At 36.4% G+C, this 15,815-nt stretch overlaps 1 protein-coding gene across 1 annotated transcript in view; it reads left to right on the plus strand.

The window, feature by feature from the left end:
- Nucleotides 1–15,815, plus strand: part of LOC121983814 (serine/threonine-protein kinase TOR-like) — a 48,274-nt gene that overhangs the window by 11,979 nt on the left and 20,480 nt on the right. The window contains exons 11-19 of the mRNA XM_042536445.1: nt 2,984–3,136; nt 3,639–3,760; nt 3,830–3,929; nt 4,073–4,168; nt 7,546–7,676; nt 12,518–12,620; nt 12,698–12,880; nt 12,943–13,035; nt 13,134–13,169. Coding sequence (XP_042392379.1) covers nt 2,984–3,136; nt 3,639–3,760; nt 3,830–3,929; nt 4,073–4,168; nt 7,546–7,676; nt 12,518–12,620; nt 12,698–12,880; nt 12,943–13,035; nt 13,134–13,169 — 1,017 coding nt within the window. The remainder of the gene's footprint in view (nt 1–2,983; nt 3,137–3,638; nt 3,761–3,829; nt 3,930–4,072; nt 4,169–7,545; nt 7,677–12,517; nt 12,621–12,697; nt 12,881–12,942; nt 13,036–13,133; nt 13,170–15,815) is intronic.

A 15,815-nucleotide genomic window follows, 5' to 3' on the forward strand; every position in this document is an offset into this window, starting at 1 on the left:
AAATTTGCTGTAGCTGGGGATCGAACCGCGGGTACCTGGGTGACCCCTGGGGCTCCATCAAATCAAAATTAGAACAATATAAGGATGTTATCAATTGCCATCAAATCCCTTGTGCCTTGGGATCAATATTATTTTTGGGGTTTTATGCCTTGTTTACTTGGGAGAATGGATTTGAAAACGAAGGCAGCGAAAACTTTCCACTGTTTATTTCATGAAGAAGGATGCATTACTCATCTTTTTCACCACGTTACTTGTTATCAAATAAAGGGCAGATTTACTAATCCATTCCCGGTCACTTTTTGGCTTATTTTCCATCCGCCCAAGTTGGACGGAAAGCCATTCTCTTCCTCTCTTCCGCTCTGTTGCATCTCCACCTGACTGCTGCTGTCCCACTGCTGCTGCCCCACTGCTGCTGCCTCGCGAGCCACGGGCGGCTGACGTAGCTCGTGGGCTCTTGTAGGCTGCACTGCATGGTCGTGGTTTGTGCAGGGTGGCACCGCGCGACCTCGCGAAATGACTGTGCAGGCAGCACTGCGGGCCATAGAGTAGGGCGGTGCTACATGGAGCTGCTTGTGTAGTGGCTGCACTGCGCTACCACTCGATTTTTTTTCCCGAGGAGTTTTTTTCCTCTCTATAATAGTTATTCTAAACATTTGTATGGAATTTCTTGCTCTATATATTGTGTATGGAATTTTTGTAGAAAGCTTCGGACAGGGAAACTCATCTTTTTGATTTCAACATTTGTTAATTAACAGACATTCTAAACATGTGATTCATTAAGCATTCAACAGGCATCTACTTGCCCTTAAACCAATTGCACAACTCTCCCCTCTTCTGCCCTGCAGTGGCCAGCGGGGTGTGCCTCATGAGGACCATGAGGCCGTAGAAGTCCAAGTGCGGTAGGGGCAGCAGCACAAGGAGAATGAGGGCGGTAGCGACGAGGATGAAGACACACGGTGCGTGCGACGGGCTTCGCCAGTCTCTGCCGCCCATCTGGTCGATCCTCTTCGGCGCCTCCCTTATCATTTTTTTCGTTCGCTGTTTTTTTCTTTCTTTTCATTTTTTTCCTTTCCCTCTTCCTTTTGTAGGCTTTATGTGGGATTCATTTCTCTCCTCTTCTTTCACTTTTTTTTTCTCTTCCTTTCCACAGTGATTCCTTTCCCTCCTCGATCTGTACCTCATAGGAAACAAAGCATTAGTCTTAGCATCAATAGCTAGATGCTAGAATCATAGTTGCCAAAATCGGTATCAGGATTGGGATCGAAATGTCAAAGAATCCAAATATCAGTCTTATCAGATAAGAAGGAATGAGAGCATTAGAGAGAAAGTCGGAGTTGCATTTATTGAGGACAAACTCCGAGAGACACGTTTAAGATGGTACGGACATGTACTTAGACGACCAATAAATGCTCCAGTTAGGCGATGTGAAACTATGATAAACATGCATATCAAACGAGGAAGAGGAAGACCAAAAAAGACTTGGTTAGCAACAATAAAACAAGATAAAATTTATTTAAATATAGATGATGATATAATAGGAGATAGAGCTCAATGGCGTAAAAGGATTCATACAGCCGACCCCATCTAGTGAGAAAATGCTTGGTTGTTGTTGTATCAGATAAGAAGGATTGGTGAAATTGAAATCGACAAATAGAGTTGAAAATGAGAAAGATATAGACAAACAATTATAATATATACCTTTATATATCATTATATCCAATTATTAATATGTAACATACAAATAATATCATATTTATTTTTTAAACTTATCACAATTTGACAATAAAAAGTGAATTTTTTAGGTGCATTATGAGCGCAATCATGAATAGTACTAGAAGACATTTAAAGGGTGCATATCCTCTTGTAAGTTGTAACATTGGATGAATTAGAAGAGGATATTCATAGCAGGTGGAGTTCTAGAAGAATGTGAAAAAAAAATTCTGTAGCTGAAATGCTCAGATGTACAATGAGTTGCTAGTGAACTTCTTAAGAAAATGTTTTGAATTCTAATTAGAGAAAATGAAATGGAAGCTTTATTGTTGCATCTGTATTAATGATATTCTTTATTTGGAAGGTTAAACACTAGTTGGCATCCCTTGGATTGCTTTGTCATATAAAGCCAAGTGCAACAAACAAACTCATATAAAAGGGCAGCCCGGTGCATGAAACTTCCGCCAATGTAGGTTTCTAGGGAAGAGTCTATTGTACATAGTCGTACCTTGCAACAAACAAACTCATATGCCCTACCTATTTGATCTCAACTCCTTATCTTGCCATAAGCTTTTATTTAAGACCATATCATAGTGGTATTGGAAGTCATTTTTATATCTTCTAACTCTACTTGATTCAACTTTTCTAACTATAAAATTGATCAATTTTTTGAACATGCTGATATTATCTTGACCTCCATTCAAGCTACTAGTAGTTACTCTTGTGTTTGTACATTAATTTGATCTCCTAAAATTTATTTAAATATAGATGATGATATAATAGGAGATAGAGTTCAATGGCGTAAAAGGATTCATACAGCCGACCCCACCTAGTGGGAAAAGGCTTGGTTGTTGTTGTTGTAACAGTCCTATGCATTCATCTTGATATTCTTGTGCCATGTGAAATTAAAATTGTTGGAGCTCTTACAAGTTAATATTCTGTTTTTTCCTGAAAGTATCAAGTGCTATTTATCTTATTAAATGTGATTGCCAAGGTGAGAAATGATCACAAAGATAGAGTAATTATGATTGTTTGTAGATCTACTTGGAATGCAAATAATGGGGAAGAAGGAGCTCAGATTTCATGGTTGTTGATGATTAACTTTGAGAAAATTTCATCTATATAGTTCCTTTTTTATTAGAGTGAGAATGCAACGGTGGCTTGTGCAATTAGTGATAAATATTCTGTTCCCACGCCCGACCAAGTTCATTACAATTATATATTTTTCACAAATTAAATTGTTTCTTATTAAACGAAATGTGTTTGGGTGCAGATAATGGATGAACTTCTTACTGCAGCAGTTGCAGATGCAGATGTCAGCGTGCGGAAGTCAGTTTTTTCATCACTGCATGAAGATGTTTCATTTGATGTATACTTGTGCCAGGCAGATAGCTTGAGTTCCATTTTTGTTGCTTTAAATGATGAGGTACTATTTCCTTATGACTTTTAAACTGTCTTTGGGATTTTTTTGGTTAATAAAACAGAGTTATTTCTTTTTAGTCTTACCTCTTTTACTCAAACTTATTAGATTTTTGTCTAATTGAAAGTTGGCTGAGAACTTTATATTAATTTATATATTATTTCGATTTGCACAAGAAAAAGTATTTATAACGAGATTTTTTTTGCTAAATAAAATTGAATATAGTTATACTAGTGGCCTTAACGGGGATGTCTGCAACTTTTCATGGTTTCTTTTCATGGTTTTTTATGCTTGATCTTAATTACTATAGCTGGAGTAGTAAAGTCTAATGCTTCAATACCGATTTGTTCTTGGAGTTCACAGCTATGAACTTTTAACATTTAAGAGAACTATGCTTCTAAACATGGTTCTTTGCAACTTTGATTCTGCACCTTTCTGAAAGGCTGTATTTGCCCATGCCCTCTTTCAAATCAAACTGCTTGACAATGTTTTTCTTCCGACTTATCAGGATTTTGATGTTCGTGAATTGGTAATTTCATTAGCTGGTAGATTGTCTGAAAAGAATCCTGCCTATGTTGTTCCAGCATTGCGTCGCCGTTTAATCCAGTTACTGACATATCTAGAGCAAAGGTACAACAAGCTGATAATATCTGTCATGTTTTGTTAAACGAATATTAAGTTCTTTTGTGTCTATGATAGCATGGATAGCAAAGGCAAAGAAGATAGTGCAAGGCTGTTAGGTTGCTTGATTCGTAGTTGTGAACGATTGGTACTTCCATATATTGCTCCAATCCACAAGGTTGGTGCTTTTTCCCTTTCAGTAAGAGGATATGAATTTGTCAGTAATTGCACCAAATCTTTAGAATGGCCTGTATAATGGATGAATGACGTCTCTTATTGCTCAACTAGGTTATAACAGTATAAATATGTTACATGTTTTAGGCGCTGGTTGCAAGATTGGGTGAAGGAACAGGAACCAATGCTAATAATGGTGTTGTTACTGGGGTGCTTGCAACAGTTGGAGAGCTCGCGAAAGTGGTAGGCTATTCGTTGCTCCATGGATCATGTTATGCTTTTTGATTGCTTGTTCCACAATCATACTTCTTTCTTCGATCATATTAGTTGTCTCTCGGTAGTTGCTTTTCTCTCACCTCTAGAATTTGAAGGTCCATTGATCAATAATTATATGTACAGGCATTATATCTTCTCCAGTATTATTAGTTGGCACTGTTTTCTCTTTTTTTTTCTGTGATATAATTTTTTATATTGATTAGATTGAATAAACATACTAATGACTCATGTTCATTTTTGTCTTTCCCCTTGACTCCCAACAGAGAGGTCAGCGGAATGAAATATTATATAATTTTTGTTAAGAGACAACTATATTTTGATGCATATAGAACTAAAACATACTTCACTATAATTAAAACACCCATTGTGGGACTGAATCTGCAACACTATAACACTCCTTGATTTGGGAGTACTTTGACTTCTACTGGAGAAGACTGTTTTGACATCTTCTCAAGAGAAATAGGATACTATAAGAGAAGCGAGATGACCTTATCTTATTGAAGGTGCAACCATTAGAGGTAAAGGCATTGCAGATGTGAGATGGGTCCTACATGCAATTGAGTGAGATAGGACTTTCAAAGCAGTAGATACCATAGCTTCATGCTCTGCTCCCACATCTAGGTGATGATTATGGATACAGAGTGACTGTTGTTGTTGCAGGTGCCACCAAGATTGGAGTCTTTTGGCTGTGGTGGTGACGTGGTGACAGAGGCTTAAGGTGGTAGATGGGGAGTCTCGTATGATTGTGATGATGCCCTTGAAGGCAAAGAAGGGCAAAACCCTTGGAAAGGAGAAATTGTGTCCCTCTCTGTCGGAGAAGCATATAGAGAAATACTTAGTGACAGAGATAGGGGTCCCATGCTGTGCAGGAGCTTTGTTGGGAAGTTTGCTTCATGCTTAGGCTTGTTTTGGTAGAGGGAGTTTGCATAGATTGCCTTGCCAATCATCAATTCAGACCTTACTTTTAAGAATTAGAATATAATTAAAAAATAATTTTTCTTTCCTTATTTTCCAGTTAAGAAAACATTGAAGAAAACACACACATATCTTTCCCTTCCTATCTTTTTTTCTCCTGTTATATTTTCTATTCCTATAAGGAAACACAACCTTACTTTTAGATAAATATTACCCCCCATTTAATTGACTCATGCTTCTCTAGTCATTATATGCCAATATAGGTTATCGAAAATTCAAACAAATATAAAAAATTAAAGGGTTAAAGATTCCTTATGACAACATCATTCTCTATGTTTTCCTTCATTGAGAAATTAGATACTAGTACTAATCTTTAGCCATTTGTTTCATTTCATTCTTTCTTGTCTTTATGACACCTACAATGGTGGATGCTGCAGCCAAGGTACCCAAGAAAAGCAATAGCTGTGACACAGACACCATTCTTAATTATGTCTCTATCTCAATTTTCTTTCCTTTTTTCTCCTCTTACTACTTTTGTTTTTGTATTGTAATTATGGAACATTGCCAAGAGAAGTTGACTGATTTTTAATTTTTTTATTGCCCATTTGCCTCTATTTGTCATAGATGTCTTAACTGAACAAAGAATCGCACAACAAGTAGTCTACATTATGCTAGCATGCGGTAGCCTATTTGTAGGGTTGGGCGAAAAATCTGAAACAAAAATTGGATTATTTTGGTTTCGAGTCCGTTCACATGTAAAAAAATTAATCCATTTTGTTCTTGCGTGGGATATTAATAACTAGTTCAAAGGATTGAAATCTCGAACTGAGATAGAGTTTTGGTTCCTGATTGTCTCGAGACATTGTGGATATCGGTGGTGAAAGTGTGCCGAAGGAGAAGGGGCCATTGGTGCTAGAGGACGAGGAAGAAGAGGAGTGAATATTAGCGTCAGAGGTGTGCTGAAGGAGAAGGGCATGCAATGTTGTAGGAAGAGGAAGGAGAGGAGGAAGAATGTCATTGTCAGAGGAAGAGGAAGAAGAGTAGGATACAACTTATCTACAATCGAAAAAGCTAGCTGATACTGGAGGAAAACTTTGACTACTAGGTTTCAATATCAGCATGAGGAGAAAGGGTTTAATGCAGAGCAGCCTATGCAGAGCTTGCATTGTGACTTATAATGTGGAGAGTGGGTTTTGTGATGCGGAGGAGAAGCCGCATAGAAAGGTGTGTTGATGAAGGAAGCTATGCTCCTGATTGCTAGCTGCCTTGCCATATCAATGATCTAATGTGCTGGTCAGCTCATGGAATGAAAAGGTTTAATCGTCTCGATAAGCATGGCTTGCGATTTCAGATGCTAGTTCAAAGTACCAAGTAATTCAACACAACCTATATTTGTTTATACAAAATATATAATGTACCTAATCTGATTATATACATGTTAAATCACTGTTACCCATCCTGATCACTAACTGACATGAGTAATTTACTCCTGTAAGTTTTATGTACCATTATATTAATGAAAGAATAAATGATATTTGAATTTAAACTTTGCTTCATTAACCAAGTATTTTGTATTGACGTTAGTAAGTGCTTTGATGGTGACGTAAAAATTAATAACTGATCCGATTTGATTAGGTTGGGTTGAACCTACCATTCTTTGTTTTCGATCAATTTCCTTTATATGAAAAACTTGGGCTGGGTCAAATTTTGATCGAGAAGCGACCCAATTCAACCCATGTTTACTGCTGATCTATTCCAATAACAAAATGCCTCCATTTTTTTTTTCAGAGACAAATTGTCATATGACAATCATAAAAAATGCTCGTGATAAAATTTAGAATAAAATTTGTAGAATAAGATTTAGAATTCTACTGAAATGACAGTTTGCAATTGGCGTTAAATCATAATGTCCCAAACAAAGATAAGGAAAACAATCATAAAAAATGCTCATGATAAAGACTTGAAGATTAACCTAACAAGTCAATTCCTGGGCACTATTCACTTTTGTATTTTCTCCAACATCCATTGAATTAAACATTTGAGATTTTCTTGACTGCTAAATATTCCCACAATATGGTATCCACAAATGCTGAGTTCCCCAGGATGAGAGTGAGAAAGGTTGGGTTATGTGGTATAAAATAAATTAATTTGCTGTGGATAGCTTTATACCGTGTGCTTGATTCTGAACCAGGACCCTTATTATAGTTTTTCTATGATTCCACAATCGCTAGTTTACTATGAAACATGTGGAGGATATTATGATGAATGACGAGATTAACTGATTTTTATGACATCTTTTTTATCTTCTATCAGTGTTTGTTATTTTATTCTGTTTTCTATTGTATCCCTTTTAGCTATATTTGTAGACTTCTGCATATCGCGAACATGTTGTTTTTGTTGCATTCAGTTGATTTTTTTTTTCCAAATAGGGTGGCTTTGCAATGAGAAAATATCTTCCAGAGCTAATGTCTCTTATCGTGGATGCTCTCTTGGACGGAGCTGTTGCCAGCAAGCGGGAAGTAGCTGTTGCAACTCTTGGTCAAGTAGTACAAAGCACAGGGTATTCATTTAATTTTTATTTCCAAGCAATCAGAATTATACATGCACTTCATAATCATGTACTTTTTTTGCTTTCTTTTCCTGCTGACTTATTATACACCCTTGGCTAGTGATGTAAGTCTTTGACATTATTTTTTTTAAAGATTCATTATTATTTTTGACACTGCTAGGTGATTATGATTCTTACTCCTAAGACTTTACCATAATTTTTGTTTGGTTGATGTCTGGATCATTTTGAATTTAATCTTGAGATAAATTATATGATTTTTTAATATGCTAAGTATCATAGACAGCAATATCGATGAACTTGGACTTTTATTTTTACACTTGTGCGAATTCATGGTTATAATAGTTGAAACTCAAAATGTGCATATGCAAGGATGAGCACTTGCATTGTTTATTATCTCTATGAATTTGCACGTCCATAACATAGTTCCCTAGACTCTGTTTGACAACAACTTGCTTAATCAAGGCTGGAGTGGCATTTTGTGTGAACCAATAAAGTTTTGTACTCATCTGACTGGTCCTGTTAAAGTGGTAAGCATATTACGTTTCTAAAACTTTTGGTTTTACCTGTGATGTTCTTCCAAGACGAAATCTATTATATATTTGGAAAAAGTAAACAAAAGAATTACCATGCAAACTGGGAATTCAAGTCTATGATCCTTAAAAAAAAAAGTCTATGATCCTACTTCCAATTGCATTATTTTCATTCTCAAGTTGAAATACTTGGGACCTAATTGGTGGTTGTCACGGGATCAACTATAACTTTGAGCCTAATGCTATGCTTCTTTCAAGGTGCGGATTGAAGATGGAAAGGAATCCCTGCATAAAAAAAAATCCTTCAAGCGAAGGAAGAGAAAAGAAAAGAGAAATAAGGGGTGAGAAAGGGATCTCGCGGAAAGTGTGCGGAAAGGAAGAGGGAAAGAAAGAAAGAAAAAAAAAGGTGAAGATATTAGCATTTTCGAGTCGTAAAAATCGCTTTTTGCGTTGCGGAAACCTCGAAGCTAGCCACGGATCCGTGCGAAGATAAATAAAAATTCATGTATTTGTCTACACTAGATCTACCTTAGATCTACATGAAAATAGCGTTATCCTTGTAACGATGCCCTTCGCTTATCCCGCTCCTCCAAAAGGTTGCCGGATCTCGTAGAGTGTCAAGTGTACACTCCTCTACACGTATCCACACGACCACACAGACAAAAGATGGAGAGAACCACTTAGAATGTGCTAGCACCCTTGAGTGGCTCGGCAATGGAGGAGAGGGAGAATAGAGAAGAGAGGAAGAAGAAGAAGGGAGAATCAATGAGCACATCTAATGTGGCCGGCCACGTAATGCATTTTAAACCTCCATGTAATACCAAGAGTCATGGCTCTTGGTCTTCCTCATGAGGTGGCACACAATGATGTAGCCATGATGATGTGGAACATCATCATTGGCCGGCCCATGCCAAGTCACAAATGAGGTGGCATTTGGTCAAGTCAAACTTGACCCTTCATCTTCCCTCTCAAGTCAAGTCAAACTTGACCTCTTATCTTCCATGGTTGATCAAATCTAACTTTTGATTCAAATCAATTTAATTTAATTTAATTTAATGAATCTTTATTCATTGGTTTAAATTGACTCAATGAATCATAATCTAAATTAGACTCATTCTACACATGAATCAAATTGAGTCCAACTCAATTAGTCTAATTTGGATTACTCTTAATCCAATGTGATTCATCACATGAACCTAATCCTCTTGGTTCATCATATGAATCTAATCTCCATCTAATTGCCCTTTATGTGTGACCCTATAGGTTCTTGTAACGTTGGCAATGCTCCTAAACCCATTTAGAAACATAAGTAATGGGCGGTATCTAGCAACACATCATTGCTACCCAAGTTACAAGAATATTGAGATTCAACATCACCATTGTGACTACTAATTGTAACTCTCACAAAATGTGACAATGTCCTTCTATCCTTGACATCTAGATTGATCAATTGAGGCATAGACCGTGTCATCCTCTAATCAATCTATATCTTGAACTCTAAGTAGACTCACTCTAATCAAATGAGCTCAATATCTCATATTGACTCATTTGGGCATGACCATGCACTTAGTGGTCTCACTCTATCAAGAATCATGATATCACTCCCGTCATATAGGAGGGATAGATCTCATCTACATCACTCACATCTCTCCGCATAATTTGTTACATACCCAGTAATCGCCTTTATAGTCCACTCATTTACGGGTGACGTTTGACGAAACCAAAGTATGCAACTCCTTATGTAGGGAACCATGGTGACTTCAGGTCCAAGGACTGATAGTTATACTAATAGTCACATGAGAAAGTATATGACACTCATATAACGATCCATGATACTTTCTCATGGCGGGTCATTCAGTACACATTCTCCAATGCATACCCATGTGCCAACTTGATATCTTATATTCATGACTTGTGAGATCAAGTCATCGAGTTGACCTACATGCTAGTCTCATCGCATTAACATTGTCCCTGAATGTTAATACTTGACTAGGAATAATTAAGAGTAGTGTTCTCTATATCATCTCACTATCAATTCAACCAATCGATTGATATAGATAAGAACCTTCTACTCAAGGACGCTATTATACTTAGTTATTTGGCACCAATACAAGTAAGTATAATAACCATAAAGAAATGCCTTTATAAATATAGGAATATGATACATCGAGTCCATACAACAATCATCACATGATTGACTCTAGGGCTCTTACTAACCGAAGACGCGTGAGGCGAGCGGCTGTGCAGGTTTCTAGGCTTCGTCGGCACCAGCACGGTACTGGAGGTGGACAGCCGGCCTCGTTTGACAGCTGGTCGGAGAGGCCGTAGCCACGGAGGTTAGGAGTGATTGCCTAGAACCCAGTGTTGGCGCTGGCGAAGAGCATAATGCACAATTTCCCTGCAATACAAGGAAAGATTTGAGAAAGTTGAAGATGCATGAAAGAAAGGAGAGCGGATTCAATCAGCCATAATGCCCTGTGTGAGCTACAAGGAGGTTGAGGTCATTGACATCTAAGTGAGCATGGCCTATCTTATCCATCATCCCCTCATCTATTTTTCTTCTGGTTTCGTGGTCAAAGAGGAACTCGATCTGCACGTCCTGAATGGATCAGGAGGGGAAGTCACTGTGGTCCTAGTCGGTGAACTCTATGACATGGTGGTCAGTGAAGAAAATAGCGGGGGAAGAAGGTGCAGGAGATGGCGGCTAGGGTGAGGGGGAGCCAGAGGAGGGTGAACCCTAGGAGGAGGTTGGCGAGGTGGTTGTGGGCGGAGACGGAGACTTGACAGCAAGGCAGGGAAAGTCATTCCGTCAGATTTTGAGGGGACAAAAAATTACAAATGAATCTGTGGATGAATTCGTAAATCCATCTGCACATTAATTAGTAACAAGTAAACAAGGGAAATGATTAATAATCCATCTTCTTTTACAAAATAAATATCTGAAAGTTTCTTTGTGGAAAACTTTCTTTAGTTTTTGAATCCACTTTCAAGTGAACAGGACCTAGATAACCAATAAGAAAAGTATATCAAATTCTAAGTCTAAGTTGGGCTTAGCTTAAACAACCCTGTATAGTCCTAAGCTATATGAATATTCTCTTTGGGGATTTTTGCCCTTTAAATTCATGCACCATATGAGGATTTGAGCTTTTGAAATTTCCATCACATACACAACGCCGCCTCTCTCCATATGACCAACCATACTTTCATTGCATATATAGGGTTGAATCAATATCAACATTAATTAAGCCAGTAGATCAACATATACAAAATCTGGTCAGCAAGATTTGATAATCATTGATCTCATATTACCATGATACCCACCAGATAGGGAAAATCTCTAATAAGATCTACCTCTAGCTATGAACAAAGAATATATACTATAGATCAGAGTGTGACAACCCTCAATTGTCCTCAGTTGTAGATTAATATCTTAAATGATCACAGGTCAACATCAAATTTATGGAATCGTATGAGTTATAAGGATGTTGTTTCTATTTTTTGCTAAAAATATATTACTTTGTGATCTTTATCACTTTGTTTGCCTATCTTGCTTTTTGATGTTTTGAAATAATGACCGTTGTTCTTTAGCTTTGTCTATGTAATTTTGCCAAATATTTTCTCGATCGCATATCAAACAAATGAACAACTCAACTCATATCTTATATCAGCAAATAAAACAAATGAACGACTGAACTCATATCTGACATAGGCAAAATAAGTTAAAAGTCACAGGTGGCCTTCACTCAGATTCCAAATTATAAATCATCAGATCATAGATCAATAATTCAAATTATAAATTATAACTCAGCAATTCAAATCATAAATGATAAATCTATGATTTAAATTATAGGCTGTACTTTGATAACTCAATTCAATCAATATCATAAATGATCACCAATCAACATTCCATATTGTTGATCTTAAATTAACAACTTATATTTCCCAATCATAGATCATATGTTTTTTATGCTCCAAGGGTTTAAGTGTGTTGAGAAACATTTTCTCTATGTTCACTATGGCTAGATGTTTTTCAATTTATGTTTTGGAACGTAAGGTTATCCAATGTTGAATCTATGTTTGCTATCTGATGACTTGGTGTTCCTGATAAAATTGAATGTACCTGATTCTAAAAATTTATATTTAGAATTGTGAATTTCTCCTTACAATTTGTTGAATGTACATGATCACCTATCAAACCTACTATTTGTTGTTAAATGTATGTCTTCCTTTGCTTTGTCATATTGTATGCTTAGTATTGTTTCAGCTATTTCTGAAATAATAACCATTATTCTGTAACTTCAGCTATGTGATTTCTCCTTACAATGACCACCCGGCATTGCTTGGTTTGCTATTGAAAATGTTGAATGGTGAATTGGCATGGTCAACTCGACAAGAAGTACTAAGGGTATGAGAACATTATCCATTTAACCCAATATGATTTCTGTTCTCAGTTGACATTTGACAGTAGTGTTTCTTTGTCAGGTATTAGGAATTATGGGTGCTTTGGATCCTCATATACACAAGCGTAATCAGCACCTTTTATCTGGAACCCATGCGGAGGTTAGTCGGGCAGCAAGCGAGACTGGTCAACTTATTGTGTCTATGGAAGAGTTACCTACTGAAATTTGGCCAACTTTTGTTACTCCTGATGATTACTACTCACAGGTAATGTCTTGGCTGTGTACTTCTATTCCCTTTTGTTATCTGAAACTGGTTATTCCTTGTAGGTTGCAATTTGTTCTCTCATGAGAATTCTTCGAGATCCCTCGCTTTCAAGTTACCACCAGAAGGTAGTGGGTTCTATTCTGTACATATTCAAGGTATGATTTTGCACAATCAAGCCTTTTGGTTTATCCTTTCTTCTTTACCATTTACTACCTCACATTCTTGATTTGCTCTATTTAATTTCTGGAACCAGACGATGGGCCTTGGCTGTGTCCCATACTTACCAAAGGTGAGATAATTCACATTCATATTCTTTATCTGCGGTCATTCCTTCTCGTAAGTTGCTTAATTTAACTATGAATTTATACCTTTTAGTTTGTTTGCTGCTGATGCTAAGCCATGTTATATCATCTTGTAATTTCAGTATAAATTATTGAATTCATAATCAATGAAAAACAATTCTTGTCTTTGCAATATATTGTGCTTTCCTTTAAAGTCCCCCCTCGAGAATATTATGGAACAACTGGAACATCATTTCAAACTAACAGAAGAGTAATATGTTACATTGATTACCAAATGGTAGAGAAGTGAATTTATATGACAATAAACTGTCAGTGTAAGATCAAAAATGAATCACAGGAACAGTGAGGATAGAAAGTTAGAGAAAAGAAAAGCATAGGTAAAGTTCCTTTCATTGGATTCATATATTCATTCATAGTTTTAACTATTTATTGTATTTTAATAATTATTACAACTTTGTTTATGCCCTTTTAATTTTCTGGTCCATTCTACCTAGTTCTAACTAGAACCTTATCATTTTTAAGAATATGGATATTTTTTTTAGAATCATTCTCTAAAACTTTCTCATGGTTCATTCTACTTCTCTTTATATATTAGTGGATGCCAAAGAGGAATCTTACAGTAGCACTATGGTTCAGACTTATTCCTTGGAAGATGATGGAATAAAAAAAAAGTGAAAAATTAAAAATTAGATTCATGCTTAAAAATTAAACTAATGATAGTAAGATGCTATGCAAGCTTTTGTTGCATCACTACCTCATAATATGTTGTTGAAGAGCCTAAAACTAATAGCAGTCTTCCCCTTACACTATTCATAGTTTTGTACATTCGTTCTCTATCTCCATTGATCTAGCTGTACTGTGTCAATTGTATGTATGATGCATCATTGCCTAAAAGCATCAATGCTCTTAACTCTATTTCTCCGATATGTAAGATCGACACTTCAGCTTATGCATTTAACTCACTATATTGGTCATTGCCAATCCGCCATGAAATTTTATGTTGGACCTTATGTTGTTGTATGCTTAGTAAAGTCCCTTCGATTAAACATCTTTCAAATATAGGCAAGCTTTTCAACTTTTAGGCTGTTTGTCACATGGAAAGGAAACAACTAAGAAACTAATAATGGTAGGGGAGAAAATCATAGGGAAAGGACCTCTTTATTGTGAGGTCGATTATATGAATCCTCCTATATCATTGGGTTCAATCCTCTATTATATATTCATTTATATTTACATAAATTTTATCATATTTTATCATTGCTAATCAAGTTTTCGTTGGCCTCTCTTTCTCGATTAATGTGTGTTTGTCATGCTCTCACATTGACTAATTGGAGTATTTATTGGTTATTTAAGTACATGTCAATACTATCTTAAACGCATCTTTGAAAATTTTCCCTCAATAGGTATAATCTTAACTTTTTCTCTAATGTTCTCATTTCTTATTTGTCTATTTTCGTATGTCTGCACATTCAACTTATCATCCTTATGTCTACGACTCTCATCTTTTTGCCTGTGTGTTCGATTTATAGTCAAACATTTAACTCCATTTAATATGGTAGGTCTATCCATCATTTTGTTTGTCTCCTTTGTTTTTATATAATGAGACTAAAGTACTTGTCTTAAAGGGAAGTTTTACAAAACAACACCTAAACTTACTATATTATATGAAACTGAATGTTGGACTGGGAACAAGCATATGAGAAGAAGACGAGAGTTGCAGAGATAGGGATATTAAGATGGATATGCGGACCTATAAGGTGGACAAGAATTGAAAACATTAGAGAGAAAATTGGGTTGCACCTATTAGGGGTGATCACGGATCGGGTTGGTTCGGTTATTGGGGTAAACAACTATCCGACCCTATTAGATCAGATAATGCAATATCAGGACCTACATCCGACCCTATATCCGACGGTTCTTATGTATCAGATATCCGACGGGCGACGGGTTATCTAATGAAATATAAAATATAAATATAAATACAACAAAAAAATAAAATATTTTAAAATGATAATAGACATTACTCATTACATGTTGTAGCAGCTAATTAGCAGTAGTTGCTACAACGTGTAGCAACTTATCGGCAGTAGCTACTATAACTGTAGCAGCTTATCGTCAGTAGTTGCTACAAGTAGGGGTGATTGTGGATCGGATTGGTTCGGTTATTGGGATAAAAAACTATCCGGCCCTACTAGATCAGATAATGCAATATCAAGATCCTACATCCGGCCCTATATCCTACGGATTTTTTTTTTCGGTTCGGTTTGGGTCAGTATGAGTGGGTTGGTCGGTTTGGCGGGTTGACTGCTCACCCCTAGCACCTATTGAGGGAAAATCCGAGTGACGTGTTTGAGATGATACAGACTATACCCAGGCGACCATTAAATGTCTTAGTTAGGCGATGTGAAGTCATGCCAAATATGCACATTAATCAAGGAAGTGGGAAACCAAAGAAGACTTGGTTAGCAATTATAAATTAGGATAAAATTCATTTTTAAATATAGATACTAATTGTGTTATAGGATTCATATTGCTGACCTGTTTTTTTTTTTTTTTTTTTTTGTGGTTATTGACATAGACTACTCGATTACTATAGATGTAAAATATACACTACTCCATATCTGCTTGATATT

The sequence above is a fragment of the Zingiber officinale genome, chromosome 5B (assembly GCF_018446385.1).
Source record: "Zingiber officinale cultivar Zhangliang chromosome 5B, Zo_v1.1, whole genome shotgun sequence".
In the NCBI taxonomy this organism is placed as follows: Eukaryota; Viridiplantae; Streptophyta; class Magnoliopsida; order Zingiberales; family Zingiberaceae; genus Zingiber; species Zingiber officinale.